This window comes from Lepidothrix coronata, unplaced genomic scaffold, assembly GCF_001604755.1.
Source record: "Lepidothrix coronata isolate B3197 unplaced genomic scaffold, Lepidothrix_coronata-1.0 Scaffold64, whole genome shotgun sequence".
NCBI lineage: Eukaryota > Metazoa > Chordata > Aves > Passeriformes > Pipridae > Lepidothrix > Lepidothrix coronata.
Window position 1 is genome coordinate 3,335,328 of NW_016690244.1, and position 19,137 is coordinate 3,354,464.

General features: G+C 37.5%; 1 protein-coding gene across 11 annotated transcripts; it reads right to left on the reverse strand.

Annotated features, from left to right (window-relative positions):
- Positions 1-354: 354 nt before the first annotated feature.
- TCAIM (T-cell activation inhibitor, mitochondrial) lies at positions 355-18,554 on the reverse strand. Of its 11 annotated transcripts, none has more exons than XM_017817995.1 (14): positions 18,476-18,554; positions 17,585-17,702; positions 16,508-16,551; positions 16,143-16,218; positions 14,353-14,421; positions 12,809-12,944; positions 12,118-12,271; positions 10,980-11,226; positions 9,256-9,378; positions 6,573-6,670; positions 4,874-4,965; positions 2,772-3,004; positions 2,116-2,247; positions 355-888 (listed from the first exon to the last, which is right to left on the reverse strand). In XM_017817995.1, the coding sequence occupies exons 5-14, from the start codon at positions 14,391-14,393 to the stop codon at positions 663-665; spliced, it is 1,482 nt and encodes a 493-aa protein (XP_017673484.1). In that variant the 5' UTR covers positions 14,394-14,421; positions 16,143-16,218; positions 16,508-16,551; positions 17,585-17,702; positions 18,476-18,554; the 3' UTR covers positions 355-662. The 11 variants fall into 11 exon arrangements, with proteins under 11 accessions (XP_017673484.1, XP_017673486.1, XP_017673485.1 ...); XM_017817997.1 differs by having other exon boundaries at positions 17,581-17,702; XM_017817996.1 differs by having other exon boundaries at positions 17,577-17,702.
- Positions 18,555-19,137: the final 583 nt, after the last annotated feature.

Genomic DNA, 19,137 nt, shown 5'->3' on the forward strand with positions numbered 1-19,137 from the left:
GAGAATGACATCTGCTTTAAAGTAACTGCAGACAGTACAACTGGTGTATTTTGGAATTCTAAGGCAATACTGTTGGACCAGCATATGAAACTCTGCTGTAGAGACCAAGTTAATGTACTGTTTTCTTCGTCAAAGTAGAAATATTCTGTTGTTTTTCCCTTGCTTTTTTGTTTTTTCCTAATTCAGTAATAAGCAGCAGTATGAAATGCCAACGTTGCCAGAAGACAAATTATGCACTGAACTTCTGCATTCAACGAATCCCTTAAGATAACATATAATGTCTGCTTTGAATAGCACACTCTTTAAGGTGATCTATCTGGCAATATTCATGTATATAAAAAATACACATGCACATTTTTGCAGACTCACAATTTAATGTATTTTCAGAACTCACTACAAAAATGCAGTTTCACAACTGCTAACATACATTAAACTTCTACAGTAGTATGGATGATGTACAAACGTCTTTTTCAGAACTACTAATACTGTGCATTGTGCAAATTGTCTAGGACTCCACTCCTTCTTGAGCAGCAGCTGGAAGAAAATTTGTATGTTGAATACTGATATCAAAATACAGATTTAAATAATTTACTCTTAAAAACATTCATATTTATAACCTCTTACAGAAAATAAACAATTCATCTGATTATCAGATATGTCTCTCAGTTTTTCCAGTTCCAAGGTATACACAGGTCTCCATCCTGCAGCACAGAGTAGAAATGTGAAATGCAAAGGTGCATGCCTTGTAGGTATGGCAGCGATTCTTCCAGCAGCCGCTTACAACAATCTATCATCTGTGCACTGGAAACACTCGGCTCCTTATACAGCCGGTCCAAAGAGAATTTTTCAGTGGAAGTATCAATTAGCTCTTTTTCTGTAATCATCATCCTAGCAAATGAAGGCAACACACAGTGACAAAGTTAGAACTTAGCATCTTAAAAAAACCCCAAAAACCAAACCACCTTGAAGCAAGCATTTCAATATATACTGAATATATATTAAAATCGGAAATAATGAAATAAGTAGGTTATATGCATGTAAACAAAGGTATCAATTCATGTACAGTTGGTACAGCTGAGATTTTTGTGCAGGTTGATACCTGTGTCTATTCAGAGGTCAGACTGAACATTCTCCCATGACTATGGGCAAAAGCATGCCCAGGGAGTCACATTTGAAAGCTTGCACCATGACATCTTTTTGCTCACTAAGTAACAGGGAAAAATATCAAAATAAAGTTCTATAAAGCTCCATTTTTAATGTAAGGGATGCAAGTACTTAAATAATGTTGAAAGTGTAAGTTTGAAGTATAAGATCATGTTCATAATTATTCTCATTTTTATAATTACACCAGTACTCTGTATGTCATCAAAAACAACAGTTGATAGGTACAGTCAATTGATGCACATTAAATGTGTTAGTGACTTCCTAAAAGCAGAATTATACGGATCCACTTGGACCTTATGATCTTAAAGGTCAATTCTAAGAATATTGAATTCATAGCTTGCAGATGATTTTTTCCTTTCGCCCCAGAGTGATAAGACACCACATGGCAAACTCAAACTACTCAGAAATAAAGTTAATGTGTAGAGTTAATTAAGTCACTGGAGCCATGACTGATCAACTAATGCAGACAGTTCAGGCTTTCTAAACTAACTGACAAACAACTAGAAGTAATGATTCTGTAGTTGTGTCAATATTTTTAGTTTAGATTTTTTTTAACTGCTGTCACATTGTAATTAACATTAATAGAAGTTGTTGCTTTTCTTATCCAACTAAAGGTATCTTCCTTTAAAAAAAACCCCACCTCCCCTTTGGAGAAGTAATTGTAAAAAAATTATGCAATTTTGTCTTGTAAGCAAAGATCTTTTATATCTGAATGAAGTTTCTACAAGGTGAAGGAATACAAGGTATTTTCTAACAACTGTTTGTGTTCACTGAATGCTGTCATTCTTCACTTAGTAAAGCTGATGGTTAAAGTTCTATTTTATAAACAGAAGATTTTTTCCACCAGAAGAGTATGAATATGTTCTTCAAAGTTCTCCTCTCCTCCAAATAAAAAACATGACATGCAAAGATTTTAATGAGCTAAATGTATCAAGTCACATGAACACTTACTGCTCCTTTCTTTTCAGATTCTCTCTTGCTTCCTGTGCTTTGGCAAAAATAAACCATTGAAGAGCTGCTGGATCGCAGACCGTTGGGATCATAAAGTGTCCAAATTCATGTAAGCTTGGTGCATATCTGTCACTTATGAAACATGATGGAAGTAAAGAACAAGGTATAATTTTTTAAATGCAAGTATTTCCATTAATTACTTTCAGTATGAATTCTGAAGATAAAAGAATATAAATTAATCACTATCAGAATAATTGGTAAAAAACGAATCAAGTTTGGTTCATGAGACTACAGAAACATAATACATAATTCTTTTTTAAAACTACATTTCAAAATCAACTGACAACAATACTTAAAAAATATGAACACCAGCACGACAGCACAAAACTTTTGATTTACCCCAGCACAATACTGAAAAATAAAGACAGAACTTTGAGTCCAACTTGAATGAAATTAAGTAGGATTTTCTTCAGTCTGATTCCTTCTTAACCCACAAAATGCACTTAAAACCTTCAGAAACAAAGCGACTTTGACATAATGAAAATCCGAGATTATATTACTTTTCTTCTTAGTGAAAGCAATAATCAGGGTACAAAAAAAAACCCAAAAAAGAGTAAAAGCTCTGAAAGAAATAAACCTTTCCTGCAAATACCTACCTTTCCAGAATCATTTGCAAACCTCGCAGACTGCGAGGATGAAAAGGCAGTCTACTGTCACGTAATTTATTATAGAAAGAGTTCAGAGTCTCGTAGTACTCTTCTAGAGTCAACAAAGGTTGCAGTTCTTCAATATATATGACTTGTATGCCTCCCAGAAGTTCACTTATCCGATCTTCCAAGAACAGCAGCCTTTTTTGAAGCTTATAATAATTCGGCAGTCTCTCAAAAATCTGTGCACACACACAAAACACATCTCCTATGTCACAGAGCATAAAACTAATTTTAATAAATTAAAAAAATAACAAGAGACTATAAAAGAGACACTTAACAATACAAATATGGAACTCAAGGGGAAAAAAATAAAATCAAAGAATACCAAAATTGAGAAATATCAAATATATACATTTTGGGACTAAGATTGTAAGTATTTTTCATATTTATACTATAAAGGCACCACTATATATACAGAAATTAACAGTTCCAGATAAAAAAATATATAATCTGAAGCCAAAATAAAACATTTATCACCACACTTACAGCGGTAGAGCTATTCCTCATACAATAGTCACTACTCACCATCTACCCCGTTATTACATTATAATGTAGTTTTACATACCAAAAAAAATGCTGCTGCTGGAGCAAGTCAAGTGATTTCAGAACAACCTCTTTAGAAACCCAGGAGAGTAGTAGAATCAGAACAGCTTTCGGCACAACAAAATTTATTGGTTCAGGATTTGCATTTGTTATGGAGAAAAATGGCAAAACTCCTCTAAATATTGTATTTCTGATGAAGCATTCTAGAGACTGATTTGGACAGTATCCTACTGCTTCCTTCTTCTAGTAATTAGTAACAAAAAGTAATAGCACTTAGGACTATTTTCTAAACTGGGGTAGAATTGGACAAATATGTCCTCTAAAAACCAAGTGGCTAATCGACCTGATCAAGATTTTCACTGACTTTTTCTATGTAACATTTCACATGATCTTCGGTGCATTTTAAAATAAAAAGCCTTTGATTTCAGGTTCAAATTTATACCTCTCTTTTGTACCATCACTACAACTAACTACACACATTATCCCATCGGCATGGCATTTTGTGTAGATATATGACCTCCTCTGAAAAGTTAGAAAGACCTCCTTGGCAAAGTTAGAAAGAGCATTTATCTTTTCAAGGAAGATAAGAGTTTATTTTAGTATTCATCAGAACCTGTAAGTTCTTAGTAAATCATTCGCACTAACAAACCATGGTTTGTTTTCTCTCTTAGTGAAACATATATAGGCGAAAATTCAACAACCAGAGAAAGAAGATTGAGTGTCAAGTTTTCATATTATTCACTGACTGGACTACAGAAATAGAATGTTCTCATATTCTAGCAGGGTGAAATTTCCTAGTATGAAATTCCACCAATTATCTCCTTTACAAGTATTTTTTGATAGAACTATCAATAATATTTCAGCAACCAAGATTAAAGAAAAATTACTTAAGTGACATGTTGATATCACTACAAATTTAATTTTTGGTTCTTTACATATAATACTTTATCATTTAGAATGCCAGAAAGCTTATCAACTGAACGTTACACAAGCAGCAGCAGAACTGGCATAGTCACTAAAGATAAATTTCTGCAACATCCACATTAGCTGCCTAAAAGAACAAAATGGACTGATGGGGTTGGTTAGTAGTCACTGACTGAAATCATCAGTTCACAACTCCCTTTAAATCTCATATTTACGAAAAATCTGAATAAAATTCATTAGTTCTTCATGGAAATGAGCTCTTTATGGATCACTAAATATTCTGCCAGTGCTTGCTGCACAGACTGGAACGGTGCATAACAAATTAGTTTTCTTTGTATCTAATCAGGAGTAGTACTGATTGTTAATGAAAGCAGCAGTAAACATCTGACAAAGACTGTTGTTAGTAACAGCACACAGAGGATTAAATTTAGAATGCAGTGTACACAGTGATGCTAAACATAATAGCTAAGTGTTTGCTTTAAATTACTCATCAGTTATCTGCACCTATTAATATTTTTGTTATAGTTTAAAAAAGGATGTCATAACAAAAGGCATTATCATTTACTTTGAAATCCTCTTACTTTGGTCCAGTGATGGTGAACATCCATGGTCCCCAGCATTATGTGACCTGCTGCACTCATACCCGAGCGGTCTGTAAATACCACTGTGCGCCCTAGAGATTGAACAGAGCTCTTTACTAATTTGAGTTACTGCAATAATTCTCACAGTGTATTTCTGCAGCACAAATGCACAGGAGTAGATGCTTTTGTTATTCTCAAAGTTTGAGAGAGATTCTTGAAAAGTCCAGTTTCAGAATTTTTTTCCACACAAACCTGACTTAGCATTTGCCTTCTCCCTGTTTGAACTTGATAGTTTTTTAGATACTTGGATTTTTTTCTTATGACTACTTTTAAAATAAGAGAAAATCTCAGCAGACAGCATATTTAAAGAATCTGTACAAATAACGCATACAGTAGGAAACATGTTATATGTTTAAAGTATACATAAGTAAGGTAAATGTTGGTCAAAGAACTACTAGCACAGCCATTCAACACCATTTTCACAGAACTCTCTGCAACATGCAAGCTGTAATAATTTTCATTTCACATTAGGTTTTCACTCCTTTTTTAAAGAAAAAATAGAGACAACATAAAAGGATAATTCCGGGTGTATTTTTAGAGTGATAAATCAATTTTGAGTCTGAGTATGGTTTTTTAAGTGAAGTACAAAGATCCTTAAGAATTCTTTAGGGTAAGAGCACAGGCAACTAACCATTTATCAAAATAAGCTTCCACAAAAGTCTTCAGTGTGATGTATTAACCTACAAGACAAGGCTTAAAGAGAAGCTCTTGGTCTCAGAAATCAGTTTTCCAAAATCCCAAAGAAAGAGCAGCACTGACTTTAAGGTATCTAGTCCATTCTTGTACCCTAAGGCAAGATCAACAGTACCTGTATAATTACTGACAGGTATTTATGTATTATTACAGATTTTCAAAGAGGAAGACTACAACTGGTTCACAACACAGACTTTTTTAGCACTTTAAATCCTTAGCATGCTTAGGAAGAGAAACTAATTTGAAACCTGATACAATTTAAAACTACTACTTATTGTCCTACCCACTGTCTTTTGACAAAGGATTAGGTGCACCCTCAAATGAAAGCATCTCAAAACTGACTATCTGCAGACAGGCATAAAATGTGGAATTACAATTAGAGGAAACAGCTACTGCCACAGGTCAAACAACTGTATGAGAGGAATGGTAGGTCAGGTTTACAGAATATTTTAGTTTTTCTTGAGAAAATACAGACTTTAATATAGTTATTTTATGGAACACATACGAGAAGAGAAAACAAATACAATTTTAAAGGTATTCTTGTAAGTCCTCCTTATACTGACTCCTTAGAGAGCTCCTCACATTTTTGTCTTGAATCTACCATGGGTAATAGTCTGTTGCTACCTCCGCCCTTTCAGAGGTTCAGACTAGATTTTTGACCTTCATTGTTAATATTAAGTCTGGTGCCTTCAACTCACTCTGTTTGCATTTATTAAGAAGTAAACTAGAAGCTGAGTGTAGTGAATATACTATAAGGCAAGACCACCTTAAAAAATACCCAGTAGCTTAAAAGTTCTCACCAGCTTTTCAGTAAGCCTGGCAAGTTTGTTTTTGCAGTTACGAAAGGTATTTACGAAAAGAACAAAAGCTCTGTTGTCACAGAAGACCCATGCTCATCTCTAGATAAATTCTATATTAGGATATATGAAACCAGCAACAGAAATACCTTTAACATTCTTTAATACTTCAGGTCGCTGTTGGACTAAGCGAGCTAGACTGTGCAGCTGGCTACAGCGGTGAGCAATACCCCAGCTTCTCTGCCACCTAAATAAAAATACAATTGAAAGCATTTAATTCTCAATATCATTAAAAAAAAAATCACAGAAGTTGAGATGCAGCCTTATAACACAAATAAAATAGCACTTCAACAGTAATAAATGCAAGTGCTACTGAAAAGCTGTCCATGTCATATGTTATTTGAACAGTTAAAAAGCCTAAATAAAATTTCACAGTGTTTCTTAAAGTGAGGTCAAAAAAACCAAAGAAAACCAATGACAGATATAAGAAAACCAAATACAAAATCTGGTAGACAGAACAGAACTTGTAAATCTCTCCCCCAATTAGAAGGGGGTTAGTAAGAAAACAGTGTCAGACAACTCCGTATTTGGCTCAGTCATGGCACATGCAGTTTATTTGTACACTGTGTAATGTTTGTCCAGAGGAGGAAATACAGTATCTAAGGTTGTTTGGTTTTTTTTTTTCCGACTTCCTAGCCCAAAACGTTACTATAATTCCAGTGGAAAGTTGCTACGTATTATCTATATTTTAAGTGGAGTAATTTTTGTTAAATGATACAGGAGCCAGGTGTTACCTGGGTGACTTTAATATACGCAGTTTTGACATCTTTTCCATCACAGACAGATCAGATTTCTAACTAAATTGCAAAAACATTTAAATTGTGAAGTTGTCCCAGTGTATTGAAAAAATTACAGAGTTGATATAAAACTGTCTCAAAGTAGGAAATTACTATTCCCTTATTGTACTGGGTCTGTCTGGAATTGAGTTAATTTTCTTCACACGCCCATCTTTCGCATTTTTATTAAAACAGTGATCGTAACACACCAATATTTTGTGCAGTGCTGGCACAGTGTCCAGGTCTTCACTTCTTCTTCCCTATCTGCCCCCCATCATCAGCAAGTAGGCAGGGGTGGGCCAGATGCTGAGAGGGGACAAAATCACGACAGGTGACTCCAACTAACCAAAGGGTTATTCCAGACCGTATGTTGTGTTCAGCAATAAATGCACAGGGAACAGAGAAGGAAGGGGGGATCCTCGTGACTACCGTGTTTGTCTTCCCAAGCAAGCATTACACATACTGAGGCCCTGCCTCCCATAATGGGTTAAACACCTGCCTCTGACAGGGGAACAGTTAATTCATTCCTCCTTTTGCTTTGCTTGAACTCACAGCTTTGCTTTACTGTTAAAACTTCTACTTTAATCCACACATTTTCTTGGTTTTACTCTTCCTTTTCTCTTTCTCCCATCCCACTCGGGGTGTATCAAGTGGCTGTGTGGGGACTTAGCTGCTGGCTGGGGTCAACCCAGATTATCTCATTTGGGGAAATTTAACTAGCAAAACCTCACTCTTTGGGATGCAGGAAATGGCACTAAGCCACAGCACTTGTGAGGCAATTTAATCTAATCCAAGTAATTCAAACAACTACTTACTGTTACCTAGCAATATCACTTTGCTTTCAGTAGCACCAGACGGGAATGTAAAAAGGTGGCATGTCTTCAGCTGTCCTAAACTTATACATGGAATAAAGCCAATGACCCAGTTGTTTTTCAGACCTCTGTGAACACTGGCAATATCACAAGTTAACAGTTCCCTATTAAGATACTGGTTTGTCAGATTTCCAACATGCACATTCTTTTCTGAATTATAACAATATAACCCATGGAAGGTGAATAACTCTGCATGGAACACAATAGTTTTAGTGAATTTTAAAAGCACAAACTGTAAGAAAATTAGATACAAGCAATGAATAAAATCAAACGCACATGTTTAATACTGAAGACTGTTTCAGAATCTTAAAACCCCTCACCACAGCACAGTTGCAGAGGATTAGAAATTGTGTTCAAAAAAACTGGCTTCAGCTTAAAAGAAGCCAGGGCCTTTTACAGGGTGAAAGGACAAAAGCATGATTTCAGAGGCTCCAACTCTCTCTTTCCTTTTTTTAAAAACAGAGCTTAACAGACCAGCCTTTGAAATAATCCCCCAAAGTTAATTTTTCCATTGGTGAATACCTTCACTGCCATTTTCCCATACCAAATATCACACTTCAGAACATTCTCAGTCAAAGGCACAAAATTTAAAAAGGGATTGCAAATTATTTTCTGAAAATATTCTGAAGAATCAAGATCTCCAGCTGTACTCTGCCCTTCTAAGGAAACATAGCTCCTACTCTGGAGAGTGGGAAACAAAGCACTAGAAGGAACATTTTTATTAAACATTCACACAATATGTACAATGTGCAAAGTTGCATTTCACTGCCAGTCTAGTTATCTTTGTAGATATTAACTTGAATTCAGGAAGAGCAATTTTAACCAGCAAAACATCACCCAAACTAACACATATGCACAGGTTCTATTTCTAGTTATGTGTTTGCCTCAACCAGAGCCTACATTTTTAGTTACAAATATGAGATCTCTTGGAGCAGATTTTAACAGGAAACTTTTGTCCCAAAAGAATTCTTCTACAAAAATATTCAATGCAGTAACACTTTTTCATATATGAAATATAGCTTTTTTGCTGAAACGAGTCTTTAAAGCTCATGGCGTAGAATTAGGCAACACTTCCTTGCTTTGATTGTCTTAATAATCCAAATCCAACTGATCTAATTTATTACCTGATATCTGAGAGCTGGAGTTCATTACAAAGTTCAAATTTTAAACGTTCTAGTTCTTTTCTAAGCGGCAAACTCTTTTTCAGCTTTTTTACTGCACTTGCTCCATTATCATCTAGCCAGGATCTGAAAGAGGAGGAAAAATGCTCAACAGTAGAAGCATGCTGCTGTATTACCTTTCATGCAAACAGTACAGGTAACTGAATTCTTACTGCTAACATAAAGGTTTTATTTCAAATTACCAGGTGAAGGGATTTTTTAAAAATAGAGGATAGAAACTGAAATTGTTGAATGCTTCACCTGAAGATATCTACAAAGTAAAACCTGGTACTTAATGTCTTTGAAGGGGACTAGGGAATCAAACTGAACCAAAAGACACTGACAGTGTAAAGTGTAAGACTCAGAGGTATGAAAGGGGTAGAGAAGCAGATTAGTGTGATTTCAGGGGGCAGCTTCAGAACGTTGTGTTTTAATGAAAGAAACTTCCACGTACCTGCCTTTAAAAAAAAAGCCATGACAAAGCCCAACAGAAAACCCAATGAAAGTGATCATAGTAGATTACCAAATACAAGAGGTGGTACTAGAGGGCTAGGTTAGGTAACTTCTACAGAGCTGACATGAACATAGATTAAACAAGTCAAAGTATAATCACAATAAACACAACCAGACAAACATGACTCATTAGGTACATCTAAAATTTCAATAAATAGATAATTCTATTTATAGGGAAAAGTTACTCTTTAAGAGATTTAGCCTTTTTTCATAGCATAAACTGATTTTCATACTCTTATTTTTACAAACAAATACTTCCATTCTCATATTGTATTCTGAGCAAAAAACTTCAAACTCAAGTAAAAAGAGAAGCCTAATGCCAAATGGATAGTTATTCAAAGGAGATTGTTAACACATAACTGTTTGTGGCATTTCTTGTATATGTGTAAAACTAAGTAAAAATATTCTCTAGTATGTTAAACCTCAGTTAAGTGTTTTACAATTGCATATGTTAAAGCAGCTTTATTTGTGAAGTGGTATGCAGGACAAGGGGTATGCTTTGCTCTGAAGAACCTTCCAGCACAGTCCTGCATTCATTTCAAATGACAAAAAGTTACAAGAAGTTTTTCAAGGCCACAAAATGTGTATGTGTCCCAAAAAGAGCACCAATTTCTAATACACAACATGCTACATTAAATGCAAGTTCAGTATTTATAACTGCATCAATTTAAATATTAAGGTTGGCATGATGAACAACAAATGAGGAGCACAACACTAAGATACCTGGCAAATTAAAACCTTTTAACCTTAGTTTTCATGTATTATCTCTCACTCCCACCAGAACGTGATAATGAAAGAGTAACAATAAAGTTAGGAGCCATATAGTTTTGTGTTACAGAAGTACTGTAAGAGGTAAGGAGCTATTTAAAGCAAGTGGACCCTCTGTCTCCTTCTGAACCGCCACCAATATTCCACAAATCTGAAAAGCTAAATCAACCAAAACTGGATTGACCAAACATGACTGCTGGGCAAAGACACAAGAATGCTAGCTGGCACTAGTTATCCCAGGAGCTCATTAGAACTCTCTTTAATTATAAAAAGCATGACAAAATTACATGTTGAACAATAAAGTTTTGTATTGTTCAGAATGCTTATTGCCTGCCTTTAAAGAACTTGGCACTAGAATAAGACCAATTTAGGCTACAAAATTTCCATTCAATGAAAGCATTACATACATTAAAGTTGTTTCCACTCTCTGGGCTTGTTCTAGTTCCTCCTCAGGATCCTTGAATCCAGTAAACGAATAATAAGTCTTATCCCATTTGATAGGTCTGTTCACTGTGCTTTTTGCTTCCTTGTGTGGCTGAGAGTTCACATTCAAACTCTGAATATGCTCTGTAGATAAACTGCAGGAGTTGAGAATATCTAATACTGTGCTCAGGAGATCCCTAGTACGTAACGTAAAACTGACTGCTCGAAACCCTGTAAAATACAAGTATTATTTAATTAAAATCACTTAAAATGCATTCACATTTCTCTCCTCTTACATGAGAAACAAGGCACAGATAGTTGGAAATTATTATGATACTGTTATTTCAGTACTCACTGCAAAATTTACATGCAGTTTAACTATGTCTCATCACAGCTACTGGGCCAAACTGCCCTGTTAGAAAGCAAGCTTTTGACTCAGGAGCAGAAGACAGCTTCCACTTCAAATGTTACATTAAGCAGACTGAACATAACACTATTTTCTTGAAAAACAGTATGATTTTATTTTCTAGGACCTAGCACTAGGGTCCCTCACAATTTGCTCAAGTTTTTTAACTGTCAGGATATAGAACGTAAAACTCATCTCTTAGGTAAGGCATATTGGTACACCAGAGACAAATATGCAGACTAAAATTAATCATAAGCAATATTCCAAATTTGGCAATATTTTTTGTAGTCTCAAAGATAAGAGACAATGTGGTAAATTGAAGCTTCAGATATTATACAGCTTCTGCTTTACAGAATAAGTTCCTATTGATCTTACAAGTACCCTGACATTGTGTACTGAGGATAAGGACCCAACTGTCGTTCCAGTTAAACATGACAATGGTATTAAAAGCAGAAAAATTATCATTTACATCCACCTATGTTTTTTACTTTCTCATACTGTAACTTGACCTCAACTCTGTAATGTCTCATTCTTTCAACGCTTTTTAAAGCTTATTTTAATTACTTGGGATGGTCCCAGCTGTCTGATCTAACACATAGTTTCATGGTTTGACTGGATTTTATTCAGCTGAGAAGTCTTAATGACTGCACAAGGCTAAGTAATGGTCGGAAAGAATTTAAATACAGGAAGATACATTCTGCACGATATAAAAGCACCTGAAGCACTGAAGGATTCTTGAACATTAGAAGAGTTTGGTTCTGTTTCTCTTACATAAAAAGTAAGCTGAGTTGGCTTCAAGGAACGAAATCCTGGTTTCTGTAGGTTCTCCAAGTAGCCATTTAACCTCTTCAGAGAGTTTTCATTTACTTCCTGTTTAAAAACAAAAACAAACAAAAAACCATTACAGATGATGAATTTGGTAATTTTTCATTTAAACCTTTTTTAATCTTACAGGCAGAATTAGTTCTTACAAAATGCCAGTTGCTCTTAGCAAGTAGTGATACAGTTTATATTCTTAGCATTAATAATTATCTTGCATGAATAAATCTGTATGATGTACATACTTGTACATTCCAAAACCTACTTTTAAGGCTTTCTAGCTTAAAGAAATATACTGATTCAAATATAATGCACAGCATTTCAAAATGATAAAGTAGTATGTATTCTAAATCAGTCTCGAAGGATTCAGTATTTTGTTTAGAACAATTAGAAAATATGAGTAATAAATAATGGATGTTTAAGGGCCCTATCCTTGCTAAAAATAAAGGAAGTGCATCTTTTTGTTCCATGGTAACAACCACATTAAATTCTAACACTATGTTTGTCTCTCTGAGAGCAGGAAAACTAGAAAATTTCCATCCTTGATACATGAAATATTTAAGAGAAAGTATACTAAAAGATTTTTACCCTCTCTTTGGGATGCTGGCCAAAGAAATCTGGATGTACAGCAAAATAGAAAGGTCTGAGAGCATTGATGGCATCAGCTCCTGACAAAGTTCTTGCCTGAAGAACACACTGTAGCAATATCTTGTCCAGACCTAACCTAATAAAGTAATAAAATATTTATGTATGATGCAACCAATCAAGCGACAAAACAAATTACATTAGAATGTGACAGAATTGAGTAGATGTTCACAACTGCAAGTATAATAATTTAAAACTGATATCAGAAGTCTGAGTTCTAGATTTTTCTTTCCCCTTAGGATTCACAAAGCTGTATTTCAACAGAGCCAATCCAACAGGTTCTAGAGATGGTGGATGCTAATGGCTGATTAAAGACATGTAAATAAGCACAGTAACTTTTCCCTCTACTTTCTCAAAGAAAAATTCCCCAATCAAGAAGTTCAAATTACAGATATTTGCTTTAGTGGTATTTTTTGTAGGTATTCCTGATGCTTCTCTTAAAAGCCAGTCCTTATATATTTTAGAACCTCCACGTTAAAAGCCAAACCTAGCATTTTTCAAGCAGTGCCAAAAGAATATTAGATTTTACCCAGGAATAATAATCATAATTCAGTCCAAAAAAGTTCTAAATTAGTTTCTAAGTTTCCCATACTTGTGTCCATTACAAAAAAAAAAAAATCTACTTTCTTAAACATCCTTTTATAGAAAATATCAAGTTAAAAGACAATATTTATTTGCCTTTTAATTTTCACTGAATTAGAAGAAACAAGGACTAAAAGAAATTTAAGTGGTAGGAAACGAAGATTGCTTCACCTAAGATTAGAAGGAAAAATTAAGTTGAAGAAGTTCTACGAAGCTCAGAAAGCACAAATTATTGAATACCTCCAATTATGCAGAAATTAAACAACAGTTCTATAACAAGCACACTTGTGTAACAGAGGACTGAAATGGAAAGAAAAATGAGTTCTGCATTAAAGACCACCAAAATTTCCTGCCATAGCTCAAAGGTGATATTTGGGTTTAGTAAACTAATTACCAAGAGACAGTATATATAAAAGCAACAAGAAAATGTGAATCGGTAAATATTCAATAATAGGTTTCTCCTTCAGCTGATTTTACAAGCTAACACATTCAACAGGCCATTTTCTTCGATTAATGTTTATTTTCGTTTGCAACTCAGAAGGGCAGGGACTCTGCTCTGTTAAGCAGCAGAATGCTTAACTCCTCACAGTATCATTCAAACTGCAAACCTAAATATGTGGCAGACTGGAGGCAAAGCTGCTCCCAATTCACATAAAACTAATAACTTTATTAATAATAGTTAGCAGGATTGTTTCACAGCTATTTGTTCAGCATCCTAGACCAAATAATTATCCTGGACACAGAAACATGTGAGACTTTCCTGACTGCTGTCATTAATTAAAAAAAAAAAAAAATCCCCAAAATCCCCAGATTTGTGCTCGGGCAATAAGCAGAATTTTTCATTTTGGCCACTGGTAAATGACAACAGTTGAGTTGTCAAGCAAATGCAGTGACCCTCACTTTACCTTTTTTCTATCAACTCTTCCAGCTCTTCAATTAGATACATAAAAGCAGTTCAGACTAATGTTTTCTGCCTAAGAGGTGAGGAAATATTTAATTAGTAGGTCTGAAAAGTCAGCCTGCTGAAAACAGAAGTTTTTGTAGAAAAGTGGGACAGAAAATCTATGATGCAAGAAGACTGATGAAATTTCAAATCCGTTATCACTAACAATTTCCACGTGTGTGAATTAAGTGGAAGAATTTAAAAAAAAAATATTACTGGCAAACACTTCTACCTCTTTCCTGACTACATCTCAGAAGCTCTAAGACTAGTCATCAGTATAGCCCATGATCCTACTCAAAACAGCAGGAGATGGTGAAGTATCACATATCATGTTTTTATGAAGAGTGAAAGCTCTCAATGACAGTGCCACAGTTGCTCAGTGATGCAGGAAAAATATTTCTACTAGATCTGGTAAGAAAGGAAGCAAAGCACACTGGTGGTCCTATGTTCTGGGTATGGTAACACCAAAATAATTGTCTTGCCGAGAAAAAAAAAATTGCAGTTGTTTTTTTTTTTATCAAATGGACACAGAACAGTAAAAGGAAAAAAATTTCTTTCAGCAAAGGAAAGAAAGTAAATTAACCAGTTTTCTATCTGAAAGCAGTTTTGAGTAACAGCTATGCAAAAAAATTTACATCCTCCTAGACCTTGCCAGGAGGAAGAAGAGCTCAGTTCACTGTTCACCTTATTTATACACCATTTGCCACATCCACTCTCAAGCTACACTGCATGACGTTTCCAATAGTTCAGGTAAAAAGTTCCAACACAGCTGGAAATTATTAATCATACTTCCAAGTTTATTAATCATAAAGTTCCATCTGCTATTCTAAAAGAAAAATGGCCAAGTATGGCTAACTTTAGTTCTCTTGTTTTGTATCTAAACAACACTGTCATGCTAGTAGGAAGGCTCAGGATTCCAGCCAGAAGTCTATTTTGAACTTGCTTAAAAGAGAAATGCTCAAAGGCCAAAATTAGTCTGCGCGACAGAAGGAAGAATTCATTCAGTGAAGGTGAAAGACAGAACTCTGAGGCATCTTTCAACTGAAGTGACAAAATAAGTGAATTAAAATGGATTTAGAGAGATAAAACGCAAGAAAGATGTTTATGGCTTCACTCACAAGGAACAAGGATTGTTCCAAGAGGTTCATTTAGATCTGAAGAGCAGAGAAAGGCTTCGTATTAAAATCAAGGTCATAACCACTTTGAGGACAGTGTCTCCACTTCATGAAAGATATGAAACACAATCTGTACAACACTTTATGCAATCACACTCTAGGGCTGATTTAATTTATTGATTAAATAAGTCCCTCCAGCTTTCTTTTTTTCACATCTCTCTGAAGTTTAACTTTTTGGCTTTTAGTTTTGGCACTGAAAAGCTTGGCTAAATTAAGCTCATAGTTATAGACATATTCACACATTTTGAAACACTGAGCTTTAATAACTCAATAGTGCAGTAACACGTTGGACATCATATTCATATTGGGACTACCTCGTCTCAAAATTCAGCTATTTTAAAACCCTTGTTTTGTTGAGAGCCTTTTTATTGTCTCACTCGAGGACAGGCATATGGCTTTTGGGGATTTTCAGCTGTGGATGCTCTGCTGAAAGCTTCAAGCTGTAAAGATGAGAATGTCAAAGAAATGAGCACTGATCAAAAATACCAAACCAGTTTCACATATATGCAAATCATATACAAAAACATACATACATATACATATACTAAAGGTAAATTAAGTCAGCAACATGCCATACCTTCTCACGGTTCTCAAGCAGCAAAACATTTCAGCAACTCAATAGTCAAGCCAAATTTCAGCCATCCACTAACTCACTTAAAAAAAAGGAAAAAAAAAATCCTGTTTAGTAACAAACAGGGATATTTTCCCCTGCTACTCTGTATCAGTGCATTCTCTAAATCGTAAGTGGTAACTTTCAAAGTCACAACAGTAATACAAAATTGAGCAACCACACATAAAATCTAAAGGTTTGTGTAAGAATGTTTTCAGTTTCCTCTACTAACAGTGAGTCTTGCCAACATTAAGAGTTGTTACCATATTTTGCTTTGAGGATGAATATTTAAAGGCATTCCAGTTAGGAAAAAAAAACACCCTAAAAATTACCTGTGGACAATGTTTGCTGCTCTTCCTGATGTTCAGGTTTTGTTCTGAAAAAAAGCAAAAAAACAGAGGCTTTCTTTAAGCCCTAACACGTACCAGTTCATGGAATTCCATGTAAATTTTTACTAAGTCCGAAACTCTCAAACAAATGATAATAATTTAAAATGTACACGCCAACTATTTTATGGAAGCATAATGTAAATACAAAGGGAAAGACACTGTCTTACAACAGTGCCTTGAAATCTTTTATCAGAAGTTTGCTGGCATTCATAAAAACGAATTAGCAATTTTTACCGGTAACTTCTGCACTATGCAACTGTAGGTTGAGAGTTTTCCAGCAGTAGACAAAACACTGGGCATGTCAGAGTGCAAACATGCACCTAATCATTAGGGATTATGAGGGAAGCTCCCTATTGGCAATGTTTCCTTATATGTTTTCACGCACTCTTTTTTGAAAAATATACTTTTGTTTGCACTTTTCGAAATAACATGCTTGCTAAGTATGATGTTTTCAAGCTGAGATAAGCAGTTATCAGAGAAACACCGTCCATGTTCCAATACAGAGTGATAGTTCCTATGACTCCCTTGCAAAACACTTGAAGTTTTAAAACTTACTAATAAAAATATACTTAACCAAGACGTTGTTTTACTAGAAGCAGATAGGGGGAGAAAAAAATATGCTGGGCTAAAATAACCCCAGATTACTCAATATTTTTTGTTTTCTGATTTTCAGCTAGGTGGGCAAGACTGTAATAATGTCATTTTTAGTGTCCGTGACAACAGTCCGAATCATAAACTAAGTTAAATACATTAATAAGCTCTCTGGTAATAAAAGTCTTCTCTTTCTGTAATTTTAGCTTCAGGCATTTGGGCAGAGGATGGAAAAAACCATCTCAATCCGCGGTGACGCTTTATATAACCAGACAAAAGCATCATTGTTTCTTGCTTCAAATGCTGCTTGGAAATCGGTACACTGCTTAGTTAAAAAACAAAAGCTCCTGGTCTTGACCAAGTTTCACCTGCACCCCACCTCAAAGTCACTCACACTTGCTAACACAGAACAAAATATTACCTACGTACAGTCACTTAGCAAAACCCTTCTGCAACACGGCGCTGCACATCGCTGCTATCTCCCCTCGGGCCGAGGGTGTTTATTTCGGGTTCTCACCTATACCCCAGGCAGCACTGAGGAAAAAGACTGAAAATAAACAAGATGATAGCGGCTCAGAAAATAAGCTCGGGCCAACCTGACTCACTCGCTGCTTGAAAGGAAACAGTGGCCCGGCCTCAGAGACAGTTTCAGCTACTGAAAACAGAGCCCTGGCAGAATTCACCTTAAGATTCACTAAAGAAAAGGTGTTCCCAGCAGACGGCAGAACTGACAACCCCCGGCTCGCGGGCCTTTCGCACCCTCAGCAACAAGGCACGGGTAAGGGACCACTGATCCCGAGCCGAGCTCGAGCGGGCAGAGCCGAACCGGGCCGGAACGAACCGAGTCCGGCCAAAGCGAGCTCGCGCCGGGGAGAGCCGAACCGAGCCGAGCCGAGCCGAGCCCGGTCAAGCCGAGCCCGACCCGAGCGGACCCGAGCCCGGCGGAGCCGATCCGAGCGACGCCGATCCGGCCCGATCCGACCCCCGGTGCCGCCGGCCGGGCCCGCGCGTGCCCAGGCGCACGTACGGCCCGCGCGTGCCGGCGCGAGGGCTCGCTCCGGCCCTGGCCCGCACCCCCCGCCCCGCCGGCGGGGACGGGGCCACGGAGCCCGGCCCGGTTTCAAAGCATACACTCCCCCTCCCGCACCCCCCCACCGCCCTGCCTCGGCCTCGCACCATCCTCCGGCCGCCGTCGCCGCTGTCCGAGCGGGCCTCTCGAGCAGGAGGGCGGTGAGGTCGCGATGCCTTCCCCGATCCCCTCCTCTCCTGCCCTCCCCTCGAGGAGAGGCGCGGTGACACCCCCGGCCCAGTCCCGCTTACCGCCGCGGCCGGACGGCGCCCACCGGGGCTCGGCCCCATCGCCCCCGCCGACGGCCCCGCAGGGGGCGGGGCCGGGGATTCCCGCCGGGGGGCGGGGCCGAGAAGTGGGCAGGACCATGGGGCAGAGGGCGTGGCCATCGGCAGTGGGCGGTGCCGCCCCGGGGCGGGCAGCGCTTCCCCTCCCGGGCCCCGCTCCGCGCAAGCGCACGCGCAGGCCCTGCTCCTTGGGGCTGCCGTGGGAAGCAGCCCTTCCCATTCCAGAGGGTCCTGCCTCGGGCCGTACAGCTGTGCCTGCAGTAGTTCGTCAGGGACGCGGAAGGGAAAACCCTCGCCACAAGAAATGTCTGCCGTTCTGCAGAGGGGATGAGAGCGCTTTATCCAAATGCCTGCGCACGCCTCACGTTGCCTTTCTGCAGAAAGAGAACACCAAGTGGGCGAAGAACCAGCCGTGAGCTCTGCGGTCCCGATGGGAACGCAAGAGCGGTATTCCTGCAGTTACACAGAGTCAGGTTGGAAAAGACCTCTGAGATCATCGAGTCCAACCTATGACCTACCATGTCAACTAGACCATGGCACAAAGTGCCACGTCCAGTCTTTCCTTAAACACCTCCAGGGACAGTGACTCCACCACCTCCCTGGGCAGCCCATCCCAATATCTAATC